A 27485-nucleotide genomic window follows, 5' to 3' on the forward strand; every position below is an offset into this window, starting at 1 on the left:
GTGGCAGATCCTTTAACCAATCACCGCCAGGTAACTCTTGCCTTGCCCCACCCCGCAGGCTGTCCACATTTTTTCACAGGTGGAACCCTGCCCACCTCCCCCGGGTGGGAGTGAAACCTGCAAGATCTTTACCTGAGGGAAAGCGCAGGAGGGTAGGTGAGTGGTTGTGGTGAGAGTTGTAACGAGCTAGGAGAGCTTCGGGACTTAAAACTTGAATTCATGACAGCCTTGCGAGCAATTGGAGCTTGGACAGAGTACTTCTTCTGAGCCTTAAAGTCACTCGGTGTAAAAATAGGGATGTGTCTGTGTGCTCAGTCGAGTCTAACTCTTTGCGACCCCATGGACTGTAGCTGGCCAGGTTCCTCTGTCCATGTAATTTTCCAGGCAAGAATGCTGGAGTGGGTTGCTTCCCTCCGCCTGGGGATCTTCCTGACCGAGGGATCTGCCTCCTGCATTGGCAGGGGGATTCTTTACCACTCCGCCAACTTGGAAGCCTCAAAATAGGGATGGAAATGCCTAAACTAGCTCAGTTGCGCAGCGCACAGAACGTGGTGGGTATCCCCTAAGTTTCCTTCCCTCTCCACCACTTCTGACGTGGAGCCTGAGCGTGGCCTTTGCACCACGCTGGGGCCGCTCTGACCTCGCACACTGCATGGCTCCTCCCCAGCGCCCAAAATGAGTTAATTTCCTCTTTCCTCAAAATGTCCCTTTTCGCCTCCTAGGAGCGGGGCCAGAGCGGCAGAGGGGTACCTTGCTCCTTGCTCAGTAGGTATTTATCAAATGCCTACTGTGTGTCAGGCACTGTTCAGTAGCGGGTTTACACTGGTGAATAAAATGGATGTGCGATGTAGAGCTTACAGTTTAAGTGGGAGATACAGACAGAAAGCAAGTAAACCAAATAGCAATTGCAACACACACACTTATATCCCTTTCCCCCAGTTGTTTGCCTCTTTAGTATTTAACACTGAACATAGCCTATTTTTCATTTTGATCTTAATGACATTCCCACTGGAATGTAAGCTCCATGACTGCAAGGAGCTCCATGAATGCAAGAGTTTTTGTTTCTTCATTGTTGTAAAGTCTGCCTCTAGATCAGTGCTGAGCACATAGTAAATATACATTTAAGGACTCAATACATACTAATGTAATGAATAAGCAAATAGGGTACCTGCTAACGCAGGGGTCCTCAACCCCCAGGATAGTCACTCCCCATGAACTTGCATCACTGCCTGAGCTCTGCCTGCTGTCAGTTCAGCAGCTGGCATTAGATTCTCATAGGAACATAAACCCTAACCCTAAAGTAAAGGCGGAATATCCTGATTGCCACAAAATAGAAATAAAGAGCGCAATAAATCTAATGTGCTCAAATCATCCTGAAACCATCCCCTTTCCCACCCCAGTCTGAGGAAAAATTGACCTCCAGGAAACTGGTCCAAGACAGCCGTGCTAGAAAATGAGAAGGGTGTGGTAAGGGGGTGGCTCTGAGAGGAGGTGACCTTGAAGCAGGGTCTGAGGGTGTGGAGAGTCATCCAGGCAGAAGCAGCATGTGTCAAGGTCTGGCTTCTTAGACTCCAAAAGTAGAGGCTGAGAGGAGATGTGAAACTGATCTTTAAAATTCATAACTGACATGGCCAACTTCTCTACTCACTTCCAAAATAGCAGGGAAAATGGGATTAGTAAAATCTAGAAAGCAAATTTAAGGCAAAGATAGATAAATAACTCTCACACTGTACAGGAGTTTATAGTTAATAGAGCTCCTTCTGTTAACTTAGCTCACTTTATTTCTCCCAAACCTCTTGGGAGTAAGAAATCAGCATATAGAGGAAACCAGCTCTCATTCACTTTTAATACAAACCTGGTACATAACATGTAAGAAGAATGGGTTGAACTGATGTGGCACCATTCTTGTCTGGAAGCTCTGTGAAGGTAGAGCCCATGTTTTATTAACCCCTGCTGTATCCCAGCCCCAAGCTGTATGCCTGGCTCCAAGATCTTGGTGAACTGAGCACTCACCACTTGCCTGAGCCTTCCGTCTGCCAGGCTTGTGCTTGGTGGTAGAATGCAGAAAGAATAAGACACCACACTTGCCCTCAAGAGGGTCTTAGCCTGCTGAACCTTCCTGAAATCACTGAACCAGCAGTAGAAGGTTTTCTTTCCTCTAAAGAGAAACCTTTCCTTTATAAGAGAGATTTGTGGCACACACAGGAACTGCCCTTCTAAAATCGATGATAGTAAGTGGTAAGAGAATTGGGGCAAGTTCTGACCAGGAAGAATGTTGGGCACCAGGCAGGAAGGCTGGATTGCATGTAGTAGGCAGTGGGGGGCTGTTGAAGGTCGTGAAGCAGGGGACAGGTGTGGTCAGAGCTGGTGGCAGGTGTGCTGATGGATAGTGTTGGGGGAAACTGGAAGCACATCGTTTGGGCCCATAGAAAACTCTAGTGTAAATGGATGTGGGAAGCGGAAAAAATGGGAAAGATCATAAACGTTAAGACTCCTGGGAAGTGATTGGTAACCAAGAAACAGGATTTCCATGTCCTCCTGCAGGCTTAGTGGTTTGCTCCTCGCTTTTCCACAGACTTGGCCCACACCTTGATTCTAGCATTTTATGCACCCATGAAGCTACTGCCCTAGGGAGGCTCCAGGGGGCCCATAAAATTCAATGGCAGTTTGGCAAGGTGGGTGTGCCAGCCCAGCCCACTGGGAATTGGAAATGAAGACACTCCTCTGCCCTACAGAGGCATGAAATCTAGGGAGAAAGAGTATCCTGGAGTCTTAAGAGACCAGGTATATGCACTAACCTTGCCACTTCTGGCTTCCTGGCCGCAGTTTTCTCCATTGTGAAATAAGGAAGGCATAGCCTCCTTACCTATGGCTGCCGGGAGCAGAGTGAGACAGTGCAAAGTGCTTGGGACAGACTGGCCCAGTAAGTGACCTCTGTTCTTTTCCCAGGTATTATCTGTTTAGTGTCTGACTCCTCCAGGCTAGGAGCTCCTCCAGGACATAGACGAGTGTCACTCATCTCTGTCCCAGCACCTCATTCAGCAGCCCCTGCCCAGTAAGTGTCGAATGAATGGGAGGATAGCAAAAACTGGAGCTTTTAGTCGTAATTGCATTTTAAGTAATGTTCTGTGACATCAGATTTCCCCTAAGTTCTGTTCTCAGACAAGAGGGGGAGAAGACCCCCCCTTTACTTTGATTTGCCCGTGGGATTTTAAATGAATAGTTTCCTTGCAAGTGAGACGACAGCTCTATTTCTATATGAACTGTTGAGTTCCACATATAAATACAGAAAACCTTGATAAATCCCAAACTGCCCTCACAGAAATATCTCAAAATAAATCATAAACATTTAAATTTTCCTCCCTGGTCTGTCTTTCAAAATTTACCTAATGGCCCTGAAACCAAGTTCCTTTCCTTCCTTTCTTCCTTTCATATAACATGCATATTTTAAAATATACATTGTGCCGCTTCATAAATGAATAAAAAGCAGGTCTCTGCCCTCAAGCAGTTCACAGTCTCAGAAGAGAAAGACATGTAAACTTATAATTTCTGAACAGTGTGAAATGCTATAGGGTGGAGATTCATTCACTGGAAGAGCATTTATTGAGCACCTACCATGACCAGGGCTGGACCAAGTGCTACGAGTGCTGCAGGAAGCCAGGCAGGCCTCCGCAGAGGCTCCAGCCTGCTCTCTTACCAGCCCATCCCCTCCTTGCTGTCCATTGCCTGGAGCTCCATCTCTAGATTCAGGTTCCTAGACCTGCTTAATCCAAATGGAGCTAGATTTTGCCCTTGGGTGCCCCACAGGCATTCAGCGTACCTCTCAGTGAACTTACCATTTCCCTCCCTTCCTCTTTCCTCTAAAACTCAACTCCTTTTGGACCCACTATCCACCCAAGGATCCAAGCCACACACCTGGATGTCCCTTCAGCCTTCTCTCCCCCTCACCTGCTCACCTCACATCCGTCAGTCTCTGTGTTCTGTTAATTCCTGCTTCAGGATTTCCCTAATTGTCCCCTCTCCTCTCATCTTCTCTGAAACTGTCCTGGTCCAGATCAGCTCTCACCTGGACCATCATGACCTCCTTCTCCTGTTTTCCTGTTATTGAAGAACAATATGTTCTGAGACCAGGCAGAGCAGAGTTCAAGTCCCAGTGCCATCATTTATGGGAATTTGTGACACGGGTAGGGCTTCCCAGGTGGCGCTAGTGGTAAAGAACCTGCCTGCCAATGCAGAGGGCGCAAGAGATGCAGGTTCGATCCCTGGGTCAGGATGATCCCCTGGAGGAGGGCACAGCAACCCATTCCAGTATTCTTGCCTGGAGAATCCCATGGACAGAGGAGCCTGGCGGGCTACAGTCCATAGGGTTACAAAGAGTTGGACATGACTGAAGCGACTTAGCACACTCGTGTGTGACCCTGGGTAAGTTATTAAACCTCTTCAGACTCCAGTTTGCCCATCCATAAAATGGCACCTCCAGGACTGGCCTTGTTGTAAAGATTAAATAAAATGCAGCAATTTGTTAGATGACTCGCCAACAATACTGAGTGAAGGAATCTAGGCACAGAAGAATACATTTCATACGATACTGTTGTTATGGTTTAGTTGCTAAGTCATGACTGACTTTTTTGTGACCCCATGGACTGTAGCCCACCAGGCTCCTCTGTCCCTGGGATTCTCCAGGCAAGAATACTGGAGTGGGTTGCCATTTCTTTTTCTTCTTGATGCAGGGATTCAACCCGAGTCTCCTGCTTGGCAGGCAGATTCTTTACCACTGAGCCACCTGAGAAGCTGTTCATATAAAGGTAAAAACTAAGCAAATCTGATAAATTGTGGATAGAATTGCAAACAAAGGTGGCACAAGTATAGAAAAGCAAGGGAACCGATAGTGGTTATGGGGGACAGAGGTGTGATCAGAAAGGACACAAATGCATGACTTCTGGGATGCCAGCAAGGTTCTTTTTACTTGAGTGAGTGGTGGTTACAAAATGGCTCTTTTATAACAATTATTAAATTGTACATAAATGTTTTACTTCATCATTTAAAATATTTTAAAAGTTCAGTGAAATTTTCTATGTAATCTTTTTTTAACTTTTGCTTTTATGTTGGAGTATAGCTGATGAACAATGTTGCGAGATTTTCTTTGTAATCTTGATCCAGCACTCAGAGCGTGGGAAGAGGTCAAGAAACTGTGGTTGCCTGTTGGGATTGTGGTTGCCTGTTGGGATTATTGTGCCTGTCTGCCTCCCTCCCCGCAGACAGCAGACCCCAGGACTGATTCATCCTTGTGCTCACACGGAGCTTGGCACCTGCCGGCCTCAGGGAGAACCAGTGGAACAGAGGTGCCCAGAGAGTAACCACACGTGTTCCCTCCTCCAGGCTGGCAAGGGAGCAGGGCCTGGGCCTGCTCTGGGAAGAGTATCTGATCAAGCCCCACGGATGATGGGCCAGGGGGAGGAAGATGACGAAGAGGAAGCCTGGCTGCAGCTTCGCCCGGTGGAGCCTTTGCCCTCGCAGTGCTGCGGCAGTGGCTGCTCGCCCTGTGTGTTCGACGTCTACCAGCGAGAGCTGGCAAGGTGGGAGGCTGCCCGAGCCAGCAAGGACAGGAGCCTGCTGAGTAGGGAAGAGACACAGGTAAGGGGAGGTGCTCCTCAGACACGAGGGCCGGGTGTCGGCATCTTCCTGACCTCAGCCCTGTATGGTGTACCTGCTCAAGGGAGCTTCCTCTGACTCTGCAGCAGAGAGAAAAGAGTGGGCCTGATGAAGCAGACTGACCCAGGTTCAAAGCCTGGCCTTGAGTTGGTGAGTGGGGGATGGGGTGGTATAGTGAGGGAAGGTCCCAGGAATGAATTGGGTGGGTGCATTTTCAGGGGAACAGGATCTGTGAGTTGGGGCAGTCAGAGAAGACTTCCTGGAAGAGGTCTGCGGGGTGGATGGAATATTAAGGGCAATGGGCTGAGACTTAGAAGACATGAATTTGAACCCCTGCTCATGGTGGTGACTTTATACAAACAAGTCACTACCACTTGAGCCTCAGTTTCCCCACATGTAAAATAAGGGTATTGGATTAGGTCATCTTTAAGGTCCCATCAGTTTCTAAATCTGCATACTGGGTTTTATCAGGTTTCAAGGATAGGTGGGTTTTCCGTACATTGGAAATGAGTGTTCTGGATGGAGGACACAGCTTGAGCAAATAAAGACTTACAGGTTGGAATCCACAAGGTGTTCTTGTGGGGAACACAGAAAGGTCTGACACTGGATGCTTGGGAGGTAAAATGAGACTCAGGACCCATCCACAGGCACTAGAGTGTCCAACTAAGGACCTTGTGCTTTATCCTGGGGCTGAGAGGAACCGTGCCAGGCTTCAGAGCAGGGTGCCCTTGACGTAAAGTGCTCTAGCCTTAGAGCCTGAAAGGGAAGGAAGGTGGGACTGCACGATTATACAGAAAACTTGTCAACCACGGTAGCCTCTCCTTGCAGGGAGGATGCTCATGGAGGCTTGCCTGTCTCTTGAGTTTCAGATTCTAGCTGGTGAATCTTTTCCTGTTGCAGAGCTGCCCTTCCAAGCTGAGCCCAGAGACCTTCCTGGCCTTCCTGATCAGTGCTGTGGACAGGCTCACCAAGGACACCTACCTTGTCCGGTTTTCACTACCCGGGAACAGCCAGCTTGGCCTGCGGCCTGGCCAGCACCTCATTCTACGGTACACTCAGGTAGTGGGAGGACCTCATCCTACGGTACGCTCAGGTGGTGGGAGCACCTCATCCTATGGTACACTCAGGTGGTGGGAGCACCTCATCCTACGGTACACACAGGTAGCGGGAGGACCTCATCCCATGGTACACTCAGGTAGTGGGAGGACCTCATCCTACAGTACACTTAGGTAGTGGGAGGACCTCATCCTATGGTACACTCAGGTGGTGGGAGGACCTCATCCTATGGTATACTCAGGTAGTGGGAGCACCTCATCCTACAGTACACTCAGGTGGCGGGAGCACCTCATCCTATGGTACACACAGGTAGTGGGAGGACCTCATCCCATGGTACACTCAGGTGGTGGGAGGACCTCATCCTATGGTATACTCAGGTAGTGGGAGCACCTAATCCTATGGTATACTCAGGTGATGGGAGGACCCCATCCTACAGTACACTTAGGTAGTGGGAGCACCTCATCCTACAGTACACTCAGGTGATGGGAGGACCCCATCCTATGGTACACTCAGGTAGTGAGAGGACCCAGGCTTTGCAGCCCTACTCTGCCATTTGTTAGCAGTGTGGCCCAGGGCAACTTGCTTAACCTTCCTAAAGCCTCCATTTGTCATCTTCAGAGTAAACACTGATACATGACTTAGAGGGCTCTTGGAATTGGCCTAGATAATGTATTTTCATGATAAATAATAACAACAAACACTTTTTTCATACAGTTTATGCTCATATGTATGAGCTTATTTATTGTTCACAAAATCCTTTGTGGTAGGCACCGTTATCATACCAGAGGGGAAACTGAAGTCAGAGAGGTTTAATAACTTCCCCAAGATCACACAGTTGGCAGATGTTGGAGCTAGGGTTCGAAAGCAAACAGTGTGGCTCCAGAGCTTGTGCGTTAACCTCATGCAATTAGCACCAGTTGATAGAAAGGAGACTGACATTGAAAATAAGAGACTTGCCCAGTATCACACAGCTAATAAGGATTCAAGCCCAGACAGCCTGTCTCCTGAATTACACCCTTCACTCCTCTGCACTTCCTTCTTCCTCCCAGCTTAATTTTGTCCTCTCATCCCACCTCGATCCCCACCTCCACCTACCCAGAGACAAGACTCTTTGGGACCTCCAGGTGGAGGCATCTAGCAGGCAGTCAGCTCTCTAGGCCTGACGCTCAGCAGAGAGATCTGAGCTGCAGGCGTGGATCTGGGAAGCATCCAGGTATATCGTTATATCTGGATGGCATTTGGGAGCATGTGGGACATGGAAAAAAGGAAGGAGTTAGGACTGAACCCTGGCAACTCCACCATTTACAGCGTTGGCAAGAGGAGGTAAAGCCAGCAAAGGAGACAGAAGGTGTAGCCAGAAAGGAAACCAGGAGAGAGCTTATTACTCATCACACTCTGGTCACTTGCCTCACACGGACCCCTGGTGTTTGTATACAGCTCATTCTGGCCTGTGGCCTGGCTGGCCAGTCCTTAAAAGTCACTGTTCCTTTAGGAGCCACAGGACAGGTCAGAGCCCAAGAAACCCTCCATCCATAAGTCAAGGATGCCAGAACTGCCTGCTTCTTGTCTGGTCCCTCTCCACTGTCTCTGTCACTCTCAGGATACCCATGTCCCTCCTCATTCAGACCCCTTCTGGTGCTCCACAGCACCTCCCCAGCAACATGCCAACCCACAGCCCCAGCTCCCTTTCCCACCAAGTTCTCTGCTGCCCACCCCCATGCTTGCCCCTCTTACCAGTTCCTGGCTTGCCCTACATTAACCTACCTCTAAGCTTTTGCCCCTGGAGGAGGGCATGGCAACCCACTCTCATATTCTTGCCTGGAGAATCCCCATGGACAGAGGAGCCTGGCAGGCTACCGTCCATGGGGTGTCAAAGAGTTGGATACGCCTGAGTGCCTAAGCACAGCACAGCACAGCACAGCACAGGCTTTTGCCTAGGTTCTTCCCTTTACTTCCTGTCCCCATTTTCATGTGTTAGTGGCTGGCTCATCCTTTAACACCCAGCTCAGGGAGGCCTTCTGAGGCTCCCCAGATGAGAGTGCCTGTGACTTACCTCTGTCATAGCAAATGTCACAGTGCCCTTTGCATCTGAGCCAGACCATATGTTCCTTGTTCTGTAAGCATTTGTTGAATGTTTCTGCCCAACTTTTGATACATTAGGATGAGCTTTTTTAATCTTTGCATACCTTGGAGGAGAAAATTTTGTACATGGTAGGGTTCAAGAAAGGGGAGCTTGGGTGTTCCTGGGAAGCTCTGAGGAGTAGTGGTAAGGAACCTGCCTCTGAGGCAGACGGAGCTACAGTTGATTCTAGCTGTGTGACCTCAGGCAGGTGACATCCCTTCTCTAAGCCTTGGTTTCTTCATTTTGGTTATTGTTTGCAATAAATGAGGTACTGCCTGTAATATACTTGGTGCATCATAGGCATTTAATACAACATGTCTGCTTGATTATCCTTCTGGCCCCCTTGTTGATAATATTGGAGTGGATTCATGCATCAGGTCAAACTTTGGATGAGGGTACCTTTGAGGATCCTTTCTAATTCCAATGCTCCTGGCATGTGGTAGTATTTGCTAAATGTTAAACACTTGTTAAACATAGCTGTTTTTATCTTGATCATGCTATGGTCGGGGAGAGGTCAGGAAAAACCTCAGTGATGTCCTAAAACAGCTCCCATCATCAGTGTGCTTTTTGAAGCACCTTTCCATCTGTAATCCCAATGGAACCACATAGCAGGAGCATGGGTGATTGTCCCCACTTTACAGAAGGAGCAACTGAAGGTTTAAGTGACCTGCCCAGGGTCTCACAGCCAGCACGCAGTCGTGGGGGAGCCCAGTACACTTGTCTTCTGCTCCACCATGCCTGCCCCTCAGTGAGGACTGCTGGGATGACTGGGCCCCTAGCTTCACTTTCACCAGCCTGGCACAGGTTAGGTACTCTAAGGATTTGTTGAGTGACTGGCTGACTGCCTGACCAAGTGCATCTCTTTCTCAGAGGGACAGTAGATGACTTAGAAATTCAGAGAGCCTATACGCCCATCAGCCCCGCCAATGCAGAAGGATACTTTGAAGTTTTAATCAAGGTAAGTCAACTCACACGGTTGCTCTTAAGAGCCAAGGACTAGACCTCCATTTGCCAACTTGGTCGGGGCTGGGCACTTCCCTTTGACGTGGGAAAAGCCAGGATTCACATGGGAGGAGGCTGGCTGGAGGGAAGAGCAAGGACAATGAGGGTGGCCTTTTCTCATCTCCTTTCCTAGGGAAAAGGGGCTGCTGCATCACCAACAGAGGGCATGTTCCTGATAGATTTTATGGACAAAAGGCTTGGACTGAGAAAAGTAAAGCTCTTCCTCCTCACCTTCTTACTACTGATGGAGCGTGAGCACTGAGCCAGGGAAAGGGGAACAAAGTCATGGGCTCCTTCTGTATGCTGGGCACAGGCATCCAGGGGGAGTCAGACCCAGTGCCCACCCTCAGATGGGGCCAGATTGGGACACTGCAAGGTGGTATATGCAGCAGGCCCCAGCCCAGCTCAGGGCACCTGGGGCCGCAGGGAAAGCGGGCTGCGCTTCCTCGAGGAAGCTGTGTGTGTGAGCTCTGTGTTAAGCTCAGGAGTGGGAAGGAAGCTCTGAGTGCTGAGCAGTGTGTATATACAGCAGCCAAGGGGGCATGATTTGGGGAACTTCCAGTCATTTGTCTTGGAACAGAGTGGGTATGCAGGCAAAAGACGGGACATGGAGTACCTTGGGGACCAAGCTAACTGAAATTACCTTATAGAAGGAGTTGGCAAGGGCCCGGGCATTTGAGTTGGGTCTTGAAGAAGGAGTACAGATTAGAGGTGGCGTTCCAGGGCTGGATAACCAAAGGCGGGGAGAGGTGAAATAGAGCAGGGTCTGGTGGGATCTATACTCAGTCTGAGTGGTGGAGGGAGACGTGCTTGTAGGGGCAGCCAAGGTGGGCTGGGCAGTTGGTAGAGATGAGATGAACAAAATGGGCTGGATGCAAAATGCCCCAGAGACCCAACGAGTAGGCAATAAATGTATAAGAAGTCATGGGCAGGTCATGGTGGAGTGATCTGACAGAATGTGGTCCACTGGAGAAGGGAATGGCAAACCACTTCAGTATTCTTGCCTTGAGAACCCCATGAACAGTATGAAAAGGCAAAATGGTAGGATACTGAAAGAGAAACTCCCCAGGTCAGTAGGTGCCCAATATGCTACTGGAGATCAGTGGAGAAATAACTCCAGAAAGAATGAAGGGATGGAGCCAAAGCAAAAACAATACCCAGCTGTGGATGTGACTGGTGATAGAAGCAAGGTCCGATGCTGTAAAGAGCAATATTGCATAGGAACCTGGAATGTCAGGTCCATGAATCAAGGCAAATTGGAAGTGGTCAAACAAGAGATGGCAAGAGTGAATGTCGACATTCTAGGAATCAGTGAACTGAAATGGACTGGGATGGGTGAATTTAACTCAGATGACCATTATATCTACTACTGCGGGCAGGAATCCCTCAGAAGAAATGGAGTAGCCATCCTGGTCAACAAACGAGTCTGAAATGCCGTACTTGGATGCAATCTCAAAAATGACAGAATGATCTCTGTTCGTTTCCAAGGCAAACCATTCAATATCACAGTAATCCAAGTCTATGCCCCAACCAGTAACGCTGAAGAAGCTGAAGTTGAACAGTTCTATGAAGACCTACAAGACCTTTTAGAACTAACACCCAAAAAAGATGTCCTGTTCATTATAGGGGACTGGAATGCAGAAGTAGGAAGTCAAGAAACACCTGGAGTAACAGGCAAATTTGGCCTTGGAATACGGAATGAAGCAGGGCAAAGACTAATAGAGTTTTGCCAAGAAAATGCACTGATCATAACAAACACCCTCTTCCAACAACACAAGAGAAGACTCTATACATGGACATCACCAGATGGTCAACACCAAAATCAGATTGATTGTATTCTTTGCAGCCAAAGATGGAGAAGCTCTATACAGTCAACAAAAACAAGACCAGGAGCTGACTGTGGCTCAGACCATGAACTCCTTATTGCCAAATTCAGACTTAAATCGAAGAAAGTAGGGAAAACCACTAGACCATTCAGGTATGACCTAAATCAAATCCCTTATGATTATACAGTGGAAGTGAGAAATAGATTTAAGGGCCTAGATCTGATAGATAGAGTGCCTGATGAGCTATGGAATGAGGTTCGTGACACTGTACAGGAGACAGGGATCAAGACCATCCCCATGGAAAAGAAATGCAAAAAAGCAAAATGGCTGTCTGGGGAGGCCTTACAAATAGCTGTGAAAAGAAGAGAAGCGAAAAGCAAAGGAGAAAAGGAAAGATATAAACATCTGAATGCAGAGTTCCGAAGAATACAAGAAGAGATGAGAAAGCCTTCTTCAGCGATCAATGCAAAGAAATAGAGGAAAAAAACAGAATGGGAAAGACTAGAGATCTCTTCAAGAAAATCAGAGATACCAAGGGAACATTTCATGCAAAGATGGGCTCGATAAAGGACAGAATGGTATGGACCTAACAGAAGCAGAAGATAATTAAGAAGAGATGGCAAGAATACACAGAAGAACTGTACAAAAAAGATCTTCACAACCCAGATAATCACGATGGTGTGATCACTGACCTAGAGCCGACATCCTGGAATGTGAAGTCAAGTGGGCCTTAGAAAGCATCACTACGAACAAAGCTAGTGGAGGTGATAGAATTCCAGTTGAGCTATTCCAAATCCTGAAAGATGATGCTGTGAAAGTGCTTTACTCAATATGCCAGCAAATTTGGAAAACTCAGCAGTGGCCACAGGACTGGAAAAGGTCAGTTTTCATTCCAATCCCAAAGAAAGGCAATGCCAAAGAATGCTCAAACTACCTCACAATTGCACTCATCTCACATGCTAGTCAAGTAACGCTCAAGGTTCTCCAAGCTAGGCTTCAGCAATATGTGAACCGTGAACTTCCTGATGTTCAAGGTTTTAGAAAAGGCAGAGGAACCAGAGATCAAATTGCCAACATCCGCTGGATCATGGAAAAAGCAAGAGAATTCCAGAAAAACATCTATTTCTGCTTTATTGACTATGCCAAAGCCTTTGACTGTGTGGATCACAATAAACTGTGGAAAATTCTGAAAGAGATGGGAATACCAGACCACCTGACCTGCCTCTTGAGAAACCTATATGCAGGTCAGGAAGCAACAGTTAGAACTGGACATGGAACAACAGACTGGTTCCAAATAGGAAAAGGAGTACATCAAGGCTGTATATTGTCACCCTGTTTATTTAACTTATATGCAGAGTACATCATGAGAAACGCTGGACTGGAAGAAACACAAACTGGAATCAAGATTGCCGGGAGAAATATCAATAACCTCAGATATGCAGATGACACCACCCTTATGGCAGAAAGTGAAGAGGAACTCAAAAGCCTCTTGATGAAAGTGAAAGTGGAGAGTGAAAAAGTTGGCTTAAAGCTCAACATTCAGAAAACGAAGATCATGGCATCCTGTCCCATCACTTCATGGGAAATAGATGGGGAAACGGTGGAAACAGTGTCAGACTTTATTTTTCTGGGCTCCAAAATCACTACAGATGGTGACTGCAGCCATGAAATTAAAAGACGCTTACTCCTTGGAAGGAAAGTTATGACCAACCTAGATAGCATATTCAAAAGCAGAGACATTACTTTACCAACAGAGATTCGTCTAGTCAAGGCTATGGTTTTTCCTGTGGTCATGTATGGATGTGAGAATTGGACCGTGAAGAAGGCTGAGCACCGAAGAATTGATGCTTTTGAACTGTGGTGTTGGAGAAGACTCTTGAGAGTCCCTTGGACTGCAAGGAGATCCAACCAGTCCATTCTGAAGGAGATCAGCCCTGGGATTTCTTTGGAAGGAATGATGCTCAAGCTGAAACTCCAGTACTTTGGCCACCTGATGCGAAGAGTTGACTCACTGGAAAAGACTCTGATGCTGGGAGGGATTGGGGGCAGGAGGAGAAGGGGATGACAGAGGATGAGATGGCTGGATGGCATCACTGACTCGATGGATGTGAGTCTCAGTGAACTCCAGGAGTTGGTGATGGACAGGGAGGCCTGGCGTGCTGTGATTCATGGGGTCGCAAAGAGTCGGACACGACTGAGCGACTGATCTGATCTAATCTGATATGAAATTGCTGACACGCTAACGTTTTTGACTTATGGAACCAGCAGTTTCACATGAGTCGGCCTAATACATAGCTCTAGATCTTTTCCCAAACAGAATCCTAAAGATAGGTGTTCACATCCTTTGTCTCCCTTATAGGACAGAAATTATCCCTCTTTCATTGACAAGTAAACTGAGACCCCAGGAAAGCCTGAGGCTCCCCAGGTAGTAAGAAGTGCAAGTGGTGGGTAAGCCCTGGCCTCCTGATTCCAAGTCCCCAGCACCATCTATGGCTCCCGCCTTCCCCGCCTGCCTTCAGAGCTCGAGTATTTATTCCCTCAAACATAAGCTTGGATGGGATCCCTTCTCCACGCAACTGTTTGTCTGGGAGATTCCACAAATCCTCTCCAAATGGCCCACTTCCCCAGGCTGCTTGTCTGGGTGTGTTTCTATTGAAAGGATAAGCCTAGAGACAGTACTTCAGGGCAGCTGGATCACTCCCAGCTGCAAGGCTGATTTTCTCCTTCGTTTACCGGAAAGCCTCTCTTCAGAGAGATGCTTAATTATCCCTAAGCCGCTGGCTGGGAAGAACTGGAAATGTCTTGGCAAATTGGGAAGGCAGGCGGGTTTTCTAAGGTTTACGCTCCCTTGTAGACAGGAAGGGGGAACTCCCATTTCTCAGGCACCTTCTGGGCTCCAGGTACTGCCTCTAGCTCTTTAATTACCTCATTTCAACCTTGTAACCACCCTGCAGAGTAGATCATATTCTCCCCACTTTGCAGATGAAGAAACTAAAGCTCAGAGAGATGATATTGTCCCAAGGCCCCTTGGGTAATATGATCCCAAATGGAAGAACAAGTCCAGTGTCAGTTCTGTTTAACAAATGTGTTTTGAGAGTTTACCCTGTGCCAGGCTCTGTGTGAGTGCCAGAAGCCCAGAAAAATCCTTCCTTTCTCCTTGAGTTCTCTCTGTGCCATAGGGCTTCTAAGGCCACCCCTGGGGCTGTGCCTCCCTAGGACCGGGGCACAAAACAAGGGATAGGCTGAAATGTATCTTTCAGCAAGTTAGAAAAATTGTAGCCTCCTCCCCAGACCTCTTCCAGGTCAGCCAAGGACGTTCTTTGCTTTATGCATTTGGTGCCCAAGGAAGGCAGCGGTGGTACCAGAAGTGGCTGCGAGTACTTAAAAGCAAGTCTGGTGACCAAAGCCCAGTCTCTCCTTCAGGCCTGGTTATAATTTCTCCAAACACTCTTCCAGTCCTCTCTCCCAGTGCTCCCCGCTGACCCCTACTCTATCATGTCCACTTGCTGTTCCTAGAACATGACCTGGGCTGTCCTACCCCTGAGCATATCACACCTGATGCCCAGAATTCTCTGTGCCCATCTGCTCCCATCTCCAGTGAGTCTGATCCTACCCAGTCTTCAAGGTCCAGCCCCACTGCTTCCTTCTCCAGGAAGCTCTCCTCAGTCCCGCTCCACTGGAAGTGACTGCACCTCCTCAGGCATTAGGTAGTCTCTACCTTGTGTATGTCTGAGACTTAGGTCCTTCTTAGACTGTGAGCTCCTTAAACTTAGGAGGGCCTGATCTGGGTTACTGATTTGTTCATTCAAATGTTAAAGTCCTTTCCATGATTCAGGCACTGGCTGCTTTCATGGAGCTTAAGGTCCAGCTGTCTTCCCTGCAGCCCCAGCATAGTGCCCAGCACAGAGTGGGTGGGCACCCAGCAAGTGCATACTGCCCTTCTCCCGCAGAGGAATCCCCTCCACAACCTTCATTTTTTCCTCCAGCCAGGAGACAGTGTAGGGATATGCAGAGATTGCAAGTGAGTGGCTCACAGACTGCCTCTAGCCTCCAAATATATTTCATTTTGGCCTGTATAGTGTTTTAAAATTTTGAATTAATTGCTAACATTTCAAGAATGGGAAAATTTTCTTAAAAATATGGATTTCCTGCCCCTCGTAGAAAGTCAGAAGATCTGGCCTCACTGGCCCTGTGGACTGTGTACTGGAATTTGCAAAGTGGCTTCTTCCTTTAGAAAGAGTATTCGCTCACCAATTTACCTTAGTCCCCACCACTCACCCTTGTCTGCCTGATGCTGAGACTGTTAGGTGCCATTAATTGTCTCTTCCCTGATTCTTCACTCAGTTGTGTTACCTGTGTGGCCCCTGGTTATTTGGTTTAAGACCTCTGTAGTTAAGGCCGATAGTCATACAGATTCTCATCCTGGTCTTACCATTTACCTTCTGTGTAAGGTTCTGGGCCTCATCTGAAAACGGGGGCTGACAGTACTAACTTCATGGATGATTAGAAGGATTAAATGAGACAACACGTGTAAAGTACTGAGCTTGAGGCTGCCGTGGTGTGTATTGGCGGCGAGGCTGCCGTGGCGTGTATTGGCGGCACGGCTGCTGTGGTTTTATTGGCAGTGTGTGCCCGTCCACTGAGGTCTCCCTTTGTTTGCTTCCAGTGCTACCAGACTGGGCTGATGTCCCGGTATGTCAAGTCCTGGAAAGCAGGAGACACAGCTTTCTGGAGAGGACCCTTTGGAGGCTTCTTCTATAAACCAAACCAGGTCAGTGCCCACACTGTGTCCTCAGGAGACCCCTGCAGCTTAGCCTCCAGGACTGCGGTTCTCGTGTTTCAAGCCGTATAATCTCGCTGTGCCATTCTTCTTGAGCCCAGACCTAATGCCAAGAGTATACTTGGGGTTGGACATGGGAGGAGATGGGATAGGTACTAAGAGACAAAACTGCCCATGTCCCAGAACCATCCATGCCTGAACATTGCTTGGAAAAATTCAGACTAAGTTTGGCATGTAGGGCCCGTACGCCAGCTGACTCTCAGATCTCTTTCCAGTTTCACGGGCCGTTTACAAGACTATGGAGACCACTCCCTAAGTACACCTTGTGACTTGCTGCTGGGAAGTCCCCTGCCTCCCAGGCCAAGGGTTCTTCCCCTCATCTTCATGGCATGTTCAAGTCCTCCCCTGACATTCCTAGGAAAAAGCAGTCGTTTCTCATCAATTGGTGCATATAAGAAAACAGTTTGACAGTGTGTGCTGGGGACTTGGGACTTCCTTGTGTCTTAGTTTGCAAAGAATCTGCCTGCAATACAAGAGACCACCTGCAATGCAGGAGACCTGGGTTCGATCCTTGGATCGGGAAGATCCCTTGGAGAAGGAAACGGCAAACCACTCCAGTATTCCTGCCTGGGAAGTCCCATGGACAAAAGAGCCTGGTGGGCCACAGTCCATGGGGTTGCAAAGAGGTGGACTCGACTGAACAACTAAACCACCACTGGGAGTCTTAGGAATCTTCACATCCTTGACCCAGTGCTTCCACTTCTGAAGTCTGTCCTATGGCAAGAATCCAAATGCTGCCTCGTGCACAGGTTCATTGCAGCGTATTTATAATAGTGAGAAATTGGAGACAGCTGAACATCCAACAACAGAGCAATTAGGTACACTGGGTTACAGATACTTGATAGACTACTATCCTGGATTTTAAAATTATGTTTATAAATGATGTTGATGCTTATGCTGTAAGGTCATGACCAATACTAAGTAAAATACTGAATACACGACAAGCTAGGAAACTTAAGTTAGATTATACAGAAAAAGTATTTTTTTTAAAAAAAGCAATAAAATGTTAGCAGCTCTGAGTGGTGGAATTATGGGTGATTTTTATTTTCTTCATTATATTTTCCAAATTACCCACAATGAGTACCTATTACCTTTATAATGAGGAAAACAAAGCAAAACAAATGGAAGAGAATGAATCATTCTTCCTCTCTCTTCTTTTATTTTTAATTGAAGTATAATTGATTTACAATGTTGTGATAGCTTCAGGTATACAGCAGAGTGATTCAGTTATACACACACACACACACACACACACATTCTTTTTCAGATTCTTTTCCCTTATAGGTTATTACAAAATATTAAGTGTAGTTTCCTGTGCTATACAGTAGGTCGCTGTTGGTTATCTAGTTTATATATGGCTGCTGCTACATCGCTTCAGTGTCCGACTCTGTGCGACCCCATGGACTGCAGCCTACCAGGCTCCTCCGTCCATGGGATTTTCCAGGCAAGAGTACTGGAGTGGGTTGCCATTGCCTTCTCCTTTATATGTGGCAGTGTATATGTTAATTCCAAACTCCTACTTCATCCCTTGTCTCTTTTCCTCCTTGGTAACCATAAGTTTGTTTTCCTTTTTGGCCATGCCACGTGGCATGCGGATCCCAGTTCCCCCACCAGGGATCAAACTTGCGTCCCTGCATTTGAAGTGCAGACTCTTAACCACTGGACCCCCAGGGAAGTCCCCACGGGTTTGTTTGCTATGTCTGTGTGTCCATTCTTTTTGTGTAATTTAAAAATAGCTTTTACTGGTATTCTCCTTATTGCAAATGTAGTATCTGTTCATTACCCCCCAAAATCTGCAGATATAAAGAAGCTAAAAGAAGAAATAAAGAATACCTGCAGGCCATCTTCCCAGACATAACAGTCTTGGCATCCACAGACCCCTCGGGAAAGCCCCACACTTGCTATCTGGGAGGGCACAGGGCCTGGCTGTGAAGGAAAGGACATGGCGTCTCACGCACCAACGTTTGGCCGCTGAGACTGTGGTTGAGACTTCGCTCTGCTCCTGTGCGGGTGCCAGGGTGCAGGCCAGTCTTGCCACTCTGCAGCCAGCTTCATGGCAGGTGGCTCACGTCAGCCCTGAGACGGGCATGTTAACATCTGTCTCGGATTTGTTCCAGAGATTCATAGGGATTCACCCAGGGCCAGGTCAGTGCTGGACCCTGGAGGCCCGGAGATGGGTCAGATGAGCCCTGTCCTCCAGACGCTCCCAGTCTGATGGGAGACGGGTGCACAGATTGATGATAACAACACAGGGTGAGGAGGGTGTGCAGAAGGCTGTGGGAACACCTGCCCGTGGCTCAGGGGAGGCTCCCCAGAGAAGAGCCTGAGCAGTGAGGGGAGAAGGAGGTGACACACGGCAGCCTCCGTGACTGGAGGCTGGGGGAATCGGAGCACAGGCCAGCATGGCGGGCCAGCAGTAGGGCTCAGTGAGGGGCAGGAATCTAACCGCATTGGGTCCCAGGCTCTGTACCAGGCCCTTGTCATCTCTTTAATCCTCATGCCAGTTCTGAGATAGGTGCTCTTCTGCAGAGGTCTATTTTTTTTTTTTAAACCAGTGAAAAAAACCAAGCCTCTGAGAAGTGAAAGAACTTGCCCAGATCATAGGGCTGAGGGTTTACCCTGAGATCTGCATGGCTCCAGGTAATCCAAGAAGCATTCCATGCAGTAGTGTGGTGTGCGGTGCCTGTCGCTAAAGCTAGAGGAAACTCGGACTGCACTCACAGAGACCTACAAAGCATAGAGGTGAACACCTCACCGTGCGGGTCAGGCACTAACCTGCACAGCACTGATCTTAAAGAGACCTAGAGCCAGGAAACAGGTTTGGAGATGGGGAGTTGATGGAACAGGGGCCCCTTGGGAGCTCACTTTTATTGCCTGGCTCTCTGGGCCAGCACTGTGCCAGGCACTGAGGTATAGTATCTCATTTAGTCTAGAGAAGAGCAGGCTCAGGGTCCAAGCCAGGGCCCTCAGATCTCTGCAAGGTGGCCCTGGGGCAGAGGAAGCAGCCCAGAGGGCTGGGCTGGGATAGGAGTGGTGGGCAAAGCTTTGGTTGCAGCAAGTTTCAGGTCATTGAGATGAGAAGCCCTCCCTGGCAAGGGGAGTCAGCTTGTAATACAGTAGACTTCTTGGGAAGTAGTGGGCTTGTTGCTCAGTCGCCAAGTCGTGTCTGACTTTTTGCGACCCCACGGACTGCAGCCAGGCTTCCCTGAGCCTCACCATCTCCCAGAGTTTGCCAAAATTCATGTCCATTGAATCAGTGATGCCATCCAACCATCTCATCCTTTGTCACCCTCTTCTCCTTCTGCCTTTAATCTTTCCCAGCATCAGGGTCTTTTCCAATGAGTCAGCTCTTCGCATCAGGTGGCTGAAGGATTAGAGCTTCAGCATCCGTCCTTCCAATGAGTATTCAGAGTTGATTTCCTTTAAGATTGATCCAGTGGGCTGCCTATCAGCAGAAGTGTGTAAGCAGAGTCCCTTGGGGATGCTTTAGAAGGCAGCCAGCCATTTGTAGGATGGCTGCACCACTGCTTTTCCTTGCAGCCTCCGGATTCCATTTCTGTTCCATAGGCCTCACAAGCTGTAGCTCACAGGCACGGAGGGTTCCCTGGAGGGGGTAGAGAGGGAAACTCAGATGGGCAGGACACCCCGGAAGGACAGTACCGTCCAGTTCAAGCACGCCCAGGAAAAGGCCCCATAGTTGGTAGGTGGGGTAAGACCCCTTCCCAACCCAGCCCTGTCATGTACCGTCTTGTTCCCCAGTACGGGGAGCTCCTCATGCTGGCTGCTGGCACCGGCCTGGCCCCCATGGTGCCCATCCTCCAGAGCATCACAGACAATGCAGAGGACGAGACCTTCATCACCCTGGTCGGCTGCTTCAAGACCTTTGAGGGCATCTACCTGAAAACCTTCCTCCAGGAGCAGACCCGTTTCTGGAATGTCCGCACCTTCTTTGTCCTCAGCCAGGTGAGCCCAGGGGATGACTTCCGCCCCGATGGAGACTCTGCTGCCCCCTTGCACCCCTCCCGAGGGCCCGCTGTGGGCTCTCTCACCCGTGCCATAATAATCATTCTCGCCACTGGTGGCACCCACAGCGTGCGCCTGTGTTATCATGTTCGTCATGCAGCTGAGGAAGCTGACGCTCAGAGGTGAAGGCACCAGCTTGTGTCACGCTGCCAGACGGGGTGAGGCCAGGATCTGAGCCCAAGGCTGTCTGCTTCCAGAGCACCAGCTCTCACCCAGCATGCTTTGCTGCCTGCCATCCACCCTCCAGCATCCTGCGTTGTGTGGGCAAGGGGCCTGGTGATGGAAGCAGTGGGCCAGGCACAGACATCCTCTGGCTGTCATAGCTGATTGAGGCAGGGACATATTTCTAGGTTACCAGTCTCTCAGTGCTCCACCCAGTGCCAGGCACGGAGGAGGCACTCACCCTGTGAACAGCTGGTGGAGTAAACTGGATCCGAGTTCATGGCATTTGTTAGGGTCTTTGCCACATCCCTTTTCCGTGCAAGCCCCAGCCACTCTAGCTAGAAATGGCTTTGCTTCCTGAGCCCTCTTCCCTTTGGTTCCCTGTCCTGCCGTTCATTCAAGGCACCCCTCTGGGCCCTCCCTTCAGGGCCACGGCATGGGGGTGGGGGCTGTCTTGCCTCTTACCTCAAGCTAGGCCTTCAGCTGTCTTTGTTCGTGTGCCTTCCGCTAATCTGTAGCTTCGTTTCTGTTTCCCACACACCCTGGGTTGGGGTCCCCTGCTGGTGTCTCCCCTCCGTTCTCTTGCTCAGGGTCAGCCTCGTTGCCCTGTACTTTGGAGCACCCTTCTTATCAGTTAACTCTGGAGGCAGCTTTAGAGTGTCCCTAAAGACTTCCGTGATCCTTGACATTGTGGGTGGGAGGCTGTCAGGAAACCAGAGATCCTGAGGTCCCCAGGAGCCAGAGTCCACAGGCCTGTCTATCAGGAGGAATGCTCAGTGGCCTGATGACCCAGGATGTCATGCTTGGTGAGCGTGAGCAGCAACAGCAATGCCCATGGTCAGAGATGGAGCAAAGGGCTAGTGGACAGCCAAGGGGAAAGAGGTGAGGGAAGGGCCAGTCCTGCTTAAAAATGAAGATGCCCTGTTCCTGGCCTCCAGGGGCTCACATGTATATGTGGAGGCAGACACAGAGACGGCTGACAAGGGCTTCCCTTCATCGAGCACTTTCTCTGCCTGGCACTGTTATAAGCACTCTATGTGTATTAACTCATATAGCCCCCACCAAAATCTTTGGAGGCTTGTACTGCCATCGTGGCCTTTTAATGAAAGTGAAAACTGAGGCACAGAGAGGTTAAGAACCTTGCCCAAGGTAACACAGCAAGTTGGTGGAGAGGCCGTGGTTTTATTGCTTGCTGGTATAAAACAGCACAGGGATAGGTGCTGTGGAGTGTGTTCAGGGTGCTGGCAGCAAGCAGAGAGGGCTTCACAGAGCAGATGGCATTTGAGCCTGGGCTTGAGGGCAGAGTTAAAGTTCACCAGCAATACGGGACCTCCTACCTTGGGCCAGGGTTTTGATGATGCCGGTGCCCTGGGGTTGGGCAGGCGAGTGGGCTGGCTGTCAATAGCAAGGGCAGGTGGGGGAGGATGGAGTGAGAGGCACCTCCTCCCTGTCCGTGCTCCCTCCACTCCAGTTGCTGCCTGGGCCATAGTGACAGCATCGTCAAGGGTCTCCCTGTTCAGGCCACTTCTTGCCTGTTTGTCCTTCATACTGTCTCTGGAAGGTCAGCTCTGACCACATCGCTGCCCTGCTTCCTGCCCTTCCCTGGCTCCCCACGGCTCTCAGGACTGTGTGCCAGCCCTCTGCAGCCTCGCACCCTGGCCCTCCTCCATCCACTGCACGCTGCATTTGGCGTCACTGGTCTGCCTGTGGTCGCGAGTGCTCCATGCTTTTCTGCCTTTGCTCATGCTGTTCCCCCACAGGGAGCACTTTTTCCCACTTCTTAAGCTAACACCCACTCATCCATCACATCTCTCTGCAGAGGTGTAATTCCATCCTGGGAGCTTCCCTGAGCCTCCCGGCTGGTGTAGGTGTTTCTGCTGTCACGGCCCAGGCTCTCCTTCACCCACCCCACTGCATCCTCATTGTTGAGGGTCCCCCTCCCGACTTGAGCAGCAGCCAGACCCCATGCATCTCTTGGTGTACAGTCAGGGTGAGCCGCACTGCATGAACTGGTCAGGGAGGAAGGGGGGATTGGGTAGGGGGAAGGAGGGGCAAGGCCAGTGGGCCCTGCTGGTTCCTGCCCTTGAGGGGACCCATTGGGCAGGTCAGAGCACAAAGGGCACACGAGAAGATGCAGATCCTCAGAGAGGATCCGCTGTGAGCAGCACAGCACTGTCCTCAGAGGCCCTTGGGGTCTGATGGGCTCTGAGTGTGCCTGGGATTCTAGGCCTGCTCTCATGGAGCCTCTTTCAGGGTTTCTCAATCACCCCGCGCTCATCACTCATCATGGTAGCTCAGAGAGGTCATGGTCACTCACCAGAAATTGGTGGCAAAGCTTGCATTCCAACCCCAACAGCGCTCTCTCCATCCTGTCTCACAGCTTGGCTCTAGGAATGAGAGGTTCACCTCAATAGCATCTGCAGAGGTGACAGCCCTATTCTGCTGGGGTTTTATCTGTTTTGGATGCTGGTTACATGGCTTCTTCTCTTTTGTCAAAATTCTCCAAACTGTCAATACATATACAATATATGACATATGTATACATATGTTATACTTCAAGAAAATGTTTACTTAAAAGAAATTTTTCCAAGTCAGCTGGTAGTGAAGATTTTCTTTTATAACCTTGGGGATGAAAGTCACAAGCTAAGGCTAGAGGAGCAGAACGAGAAAGAGCCTGGGGCCTCATACACCCCCAGAATACTTCTCTAGCCTTCCCATGTGAGAGAAATAAACCCCTCTCTTGGTTAAGGCAGCCTGGGATCACTGATACACAGCCAGATGAGGCCAGGACCCCTGTCTGCCTGGAGCAGCTGTTCTGTCCCCATTGCCTAGCACAGGGCCGGGCACAGTCCACTCAGTCAGTGAATTCAGTTGCTCAGTCGTGTCTGACTCTTTGTGACCCCATGGACTGCAGCACCCCAGGCTTCCCTGTCCATCACCAACCCCCAGAGCTTGCTCAAACTCATGTCCATCGAGTCCACTCAGTAGACATTGCTTAACTCAACAAGCGAATTGAAAACTTAAATGCACAAAAGTTATGCTCTGAGAGTGATGGTGATAAATAACCTTGTAAAGATGCTGGGAGACCCGCAGTCACGGTGAGAAAACATTCCCCCCAGAGTGTCAGGGACAGCAGCCCCTTGGAGGCCGTGGAAATGATGGGACCCACGGTCTGATCCCACCGCTGCCCCACTTCATCGTGTGTCCCAGGGACATCCCTCCTCCTCCCTGTGCCTCACCTGTGCCTACTGGCCCACAGGCTTCTGTGAGGGTGACCTGAGTCCCTGTGGAAGGAAGTACCTGGCCTGTGGTGGGGCTGAGTGAAGCTTGCTTCCCCCCATCCCCTCTGGCTCAGGTTCCTCATTTGGCAGAGAGGAGCTGACTGTGTAAACTCTGAGGATGCCCAGGAGTCACCCCCACTGTCTCTCATCCACCCAGGAGAACTCCCTGGAGCAGCTTCCCTGGAGTTACCGGGACAGGACCTACTTTGGCCGCCTGGACCGGAACCTGCTTGAAGAGCTGGTCGGCTCCTGTCGGAGAAAACCATTCGCCCTTGTCTGTGGATCAGCTGAGTTTACCAAGGACATGACTGGGTACTTGCTGCACGCAGGCCTGGCCGAGGACTCCTACTTCCTCTTCTAGGCCGGGCCTCGCTTCTAAAGCTCAGGCCTGGGGCCCAGCACTGGGAAGCAGGAAGGAGCACAGTCTGGAATCCGAAGACATGAATGGGAGACTGCTGTTGGTGCTCCAGGTGACCTGGGACAAATATCTTTGCCTCTGCAGACCTCCATTTCTCATCCATCCCATGAGGTCACTGACGCTCCGACAGGCATCCTGCTGGGAGGATAGAGGATGGGGCTGTAGGAGTCCTGAACAGGAAAGTATACAGTGGGCAGTCAGGGAGGACTTCCTGGAAGGAGCCAGGTCCTGGCTGAGTAGGAATTGGCAGGAGGAGGACTGGGAGGGGCTTTCCTGATTCTTCAGCCAAAGCCTGCTTTCCCTGGAGTCTGTGTATCTCTTGTGGCCTCCGGGCCGTCTCAGAGGAGGTGCTCACCAACTGTTTAGGGATTGACCGCAGGGGAGGCTGGAGGAAGAACTTGCTGTCTGGGCCTCTAGTGCTGTGAGCCTGAAACAATGAAGGTCGAGGCTTCTTTGACCTGACCACATCTCAGAGCAAGGTGGGGCCCTAGTCTACCTTTCTTTTGGCCCCAGGCCTTTCCTGCTACAAAGGGCTTCCCTCTCAGTCTCCCTTTCCTGGCTCAAGAGCCCAGCCCAGAGTCCTTTCCCTGGCAAAAGAGGTACGGAAGGAAGCTAATGCCCCTCCCTCCTGCAGGCAGCCAGCTCAGGCAGCCAGCTCAGCCCGCGCCTGCAGCTCAGCACCCTGGTGACGGTTGCTATGGAGATCTAAAGATAGAGCAGGAGTCGGGAGACCTGGGTCCCTCTCCCTGCTCTGCCCATTGAGCTGCTGCTGTTCCCACCCCTCCACACGCCACCGGCTCCATCCTGCACAGGGAATGCCCTCCCCAGGGAACCCAGTGCTCCTGGGCAGCACACTGCAGTTAATGAGTTCTGCTTTTTTGCAGCCTGTGCTCCTGTCTGCTGCACCAGCTCCGGCTGCCTACAGGCAGTCCCAGAACTGGAATATTCAGCCATGGAATCTCGGAATCAAAGTACCATAAAATCGTAGAGTTAGAATTTTGCAGTCATAAAATCACAGTCCTCATCACATGAGTGTGTGCTTGCTAAGTCACTTCAGTCTTGTCTGACTCTTTGCCCACCAGGCTCCTCTATCCCTGGAATTCTCTGGGCAAGAATAGTAGAATGGGTTGCCATACCCTCCTCCAGGGGATCTTCCTGACCCAGGGCTTGAACCCACCCATGCCACCTACATTGGCAGGCAAATTCTTTACCACTAGCACCACCTCAGAAGCCCAGTCCTCATCATATCAGAGGTTAAAGCTCAGGACTCCACAAAGTATCTCATCTATCAGACTCATTGTATCAATGCAGAAACCAGGGCCCAGAGAGGCCATGTGATCTGCCCAATATAAAACAGTTCACGGCAGGGCCAGTGTCAGAAGCCAGATTTATAATGTCAGCCCTGTCCACAGATTCTGTACCAGTGATTTTTTAGACTAGACTCTTTAGGATAGCATAGTTCCTGGCATGGCAGCCGTGAAGGAATGGCAGCTGGGTGGAATCCCCAGGACCCCCTCCAACCAGAGCAGTTCTGTTTTTATCCCATTTATATCTTGGTGCTTGGAGTCATTTTCATTTGTGAAATAGAGTTTTCCTGCACTGCCCAAAAAGTTGCAACAAAACTCCGTGCTGTGCCATGTTCAATAAATAAGGACAGGCCATCGGGGGGTGGTCCCAAATGTTTCAAACCCAGTTTCACAGACAGCATTCCATGGTCAAATAGATGTGGGGGATACAGCCTGTGGCCTTTGCCAGCAATTATGTGCATGTAACATGTGATCATAATAAAGGTTCTGAAAAGTCCAGTGGTGAAGAAAGATTTTTCATTTTAACCAGGGTTTCCCAGGCTTCTTAAACTAGAGAACATTTTGAGACCAGCCTTCCATGGACTGAGCTTCAGGGAATCCTGGTCTGTTGCAAAGCCTCTTTTCAGCCTAGGGTAAGGAGAAGGCCCTTCTCTGAACAGCCGAGGTCCCCGACAGGAACTGTGACCTCATTCTGCCTCTGCTGTGCCTCGAGCGAGGCACTTTTCCTTTTTCAGGGTCTCTCAGTCCGGGCATCTTCATCCACCTTTTCCTTTCCCTCAGTTGGTATGTCCTATTGAGTCTACTCACAAATACTCCTGGAGGGCCAGTTGGGAGCCAGACTCTGAGGCACTGAGGGGAGAGCAGTGAGCAAGGTGAGGGCAGTTCTGGGAAGCTCCTTCATGGAGCTTACAGTATGACAAGGAAGACAGGAATTAAAGCTGTAATTCTCAAAGAGATGAGTGTGCTCAAATGGAAAGTATGGAGCGCAGAGAGAATGGCTGGCTCTAGGCTAGCCTGGGGGCGGGGTGCTAAGACACACCAGTGTGCTGAGGGTGGAGGCCGCTCACCATTGTTACAGATGGCCGGGGGTCCCCACCTAAGGAGTGAGGGGTCTGGGGCAGTTCTTGTAGGTCTGTCTTTGTCCCATGTTAGGTATTTGATGTGTAGATATTACCACCCAGTGATAGCCGACGGCCCCTCTTGTCTTAGGATGTGTCGCCCCTTCCCCTCCTTCCATGTGGGATCTGTGTGGTCTGGATGCTGGTGGGGCTTCTTATCCTGGGACACTGGTGAAGACCCAGCCACGTCCTTGCTGCCATGATACTGAAGGGCTCATATCATCCAGAAGTTGAGAGCTGGTGGCTGGGTCCTGTGCCTCGAAAGCTGATAAGTGAGCCCAAGATAAAGACTCACTGGGGTGTGTGAGCACAGACCTCTTTGAATCACGATGAGGTGCCCATCGGCTGACCCCCTCCTCCCGTCTGTCCTGGTAATGCTGTCACAGGGTGATGTGACAAAATCAGTGGCTGCCTTGGTTCTGCCCTTGTCGTGTTTTACTGCACCCCTGCAGCATTCCCATCCTCGGTCTTCAGCCTCTTGCCTCTCCCCCATACCCCTTCCACACTGCAACCAGACCCTTTTTTAATTTTTAAAAAATTTTGCCCACACTGCACAGCATGTGGGATCTTAGTTCCCTGACCAAGGATCAAACCCACGCGCCCTGTATTAGAAGCATGGTATCTTAACCCTCTGGACTACCAGAGAGGACCTCCTGAAGTGTAGGAGACATCGTTGAG

The 27485-nt window shown here is 49.8% G+C and overlaps 1 protein-coding gene across 6 annotated transcripts; it reads left to right on the plus strand.

Moving 5' to 3' along the window:
• Positions 1–34: 34 nt before the first annotated feature.
• Positions 35–26185, plus strand: LOC102389062 (NADH-cytochrome b5 reductase-like). 6 transcript variants are annotated; one of them, XM_006049598.4, is made up of 8 exons: positions 35–156; positions 2950–3055; positions 5380–5634; positions 6553–6701; positions 9701–9788; positions 16325–16429; positions 20258–20461; positions 24122–26185. In XM_006049598.4, the coding sequence occupies exons 3-8, from the start codon at positions 5440–5442 to the stop codon at positions 24323–24325; spliced, it is 945 nt and encodes a 314-aa protein (XP_006049660.3). In that variant the 5' UTR covers positions 35–156; positions 2950–3055; positions 5380–5439; the 3' UTR covers positions 24326–26185. The 6 variants fall into 6 exon arrangements, with proteins under 6 accessions (XP_006049660.3, XP_045022095.1, XP_006049658.3 ...); XM_006049599.4 differs by having other exon boundaries at positions 50–152; XM_006049596.4 differs by lacking the exon at positions 2950–3055 and having other exon boundaries at positions 48–156.
• Positions 26186–27485: the final 1300 nt, after the last annotated feature.

The sequence above is a fragment of the Bubalus bubalis genome, chromosome 6 (genome assembly GCF_019923935.1).
Source record: "Bubalus bubalis isolate 160015118507 breed Murrah chromosome 6, NDDB_SH_1, whole genome shotgun sequence".
NCBI classification, from domain to species: domain Eukaryota; kingdom Metazoa; phylum Chordata; class Mammalia; order Artiodactyla; family Bovidae; genus Bubalus; species Bubalus bubalis.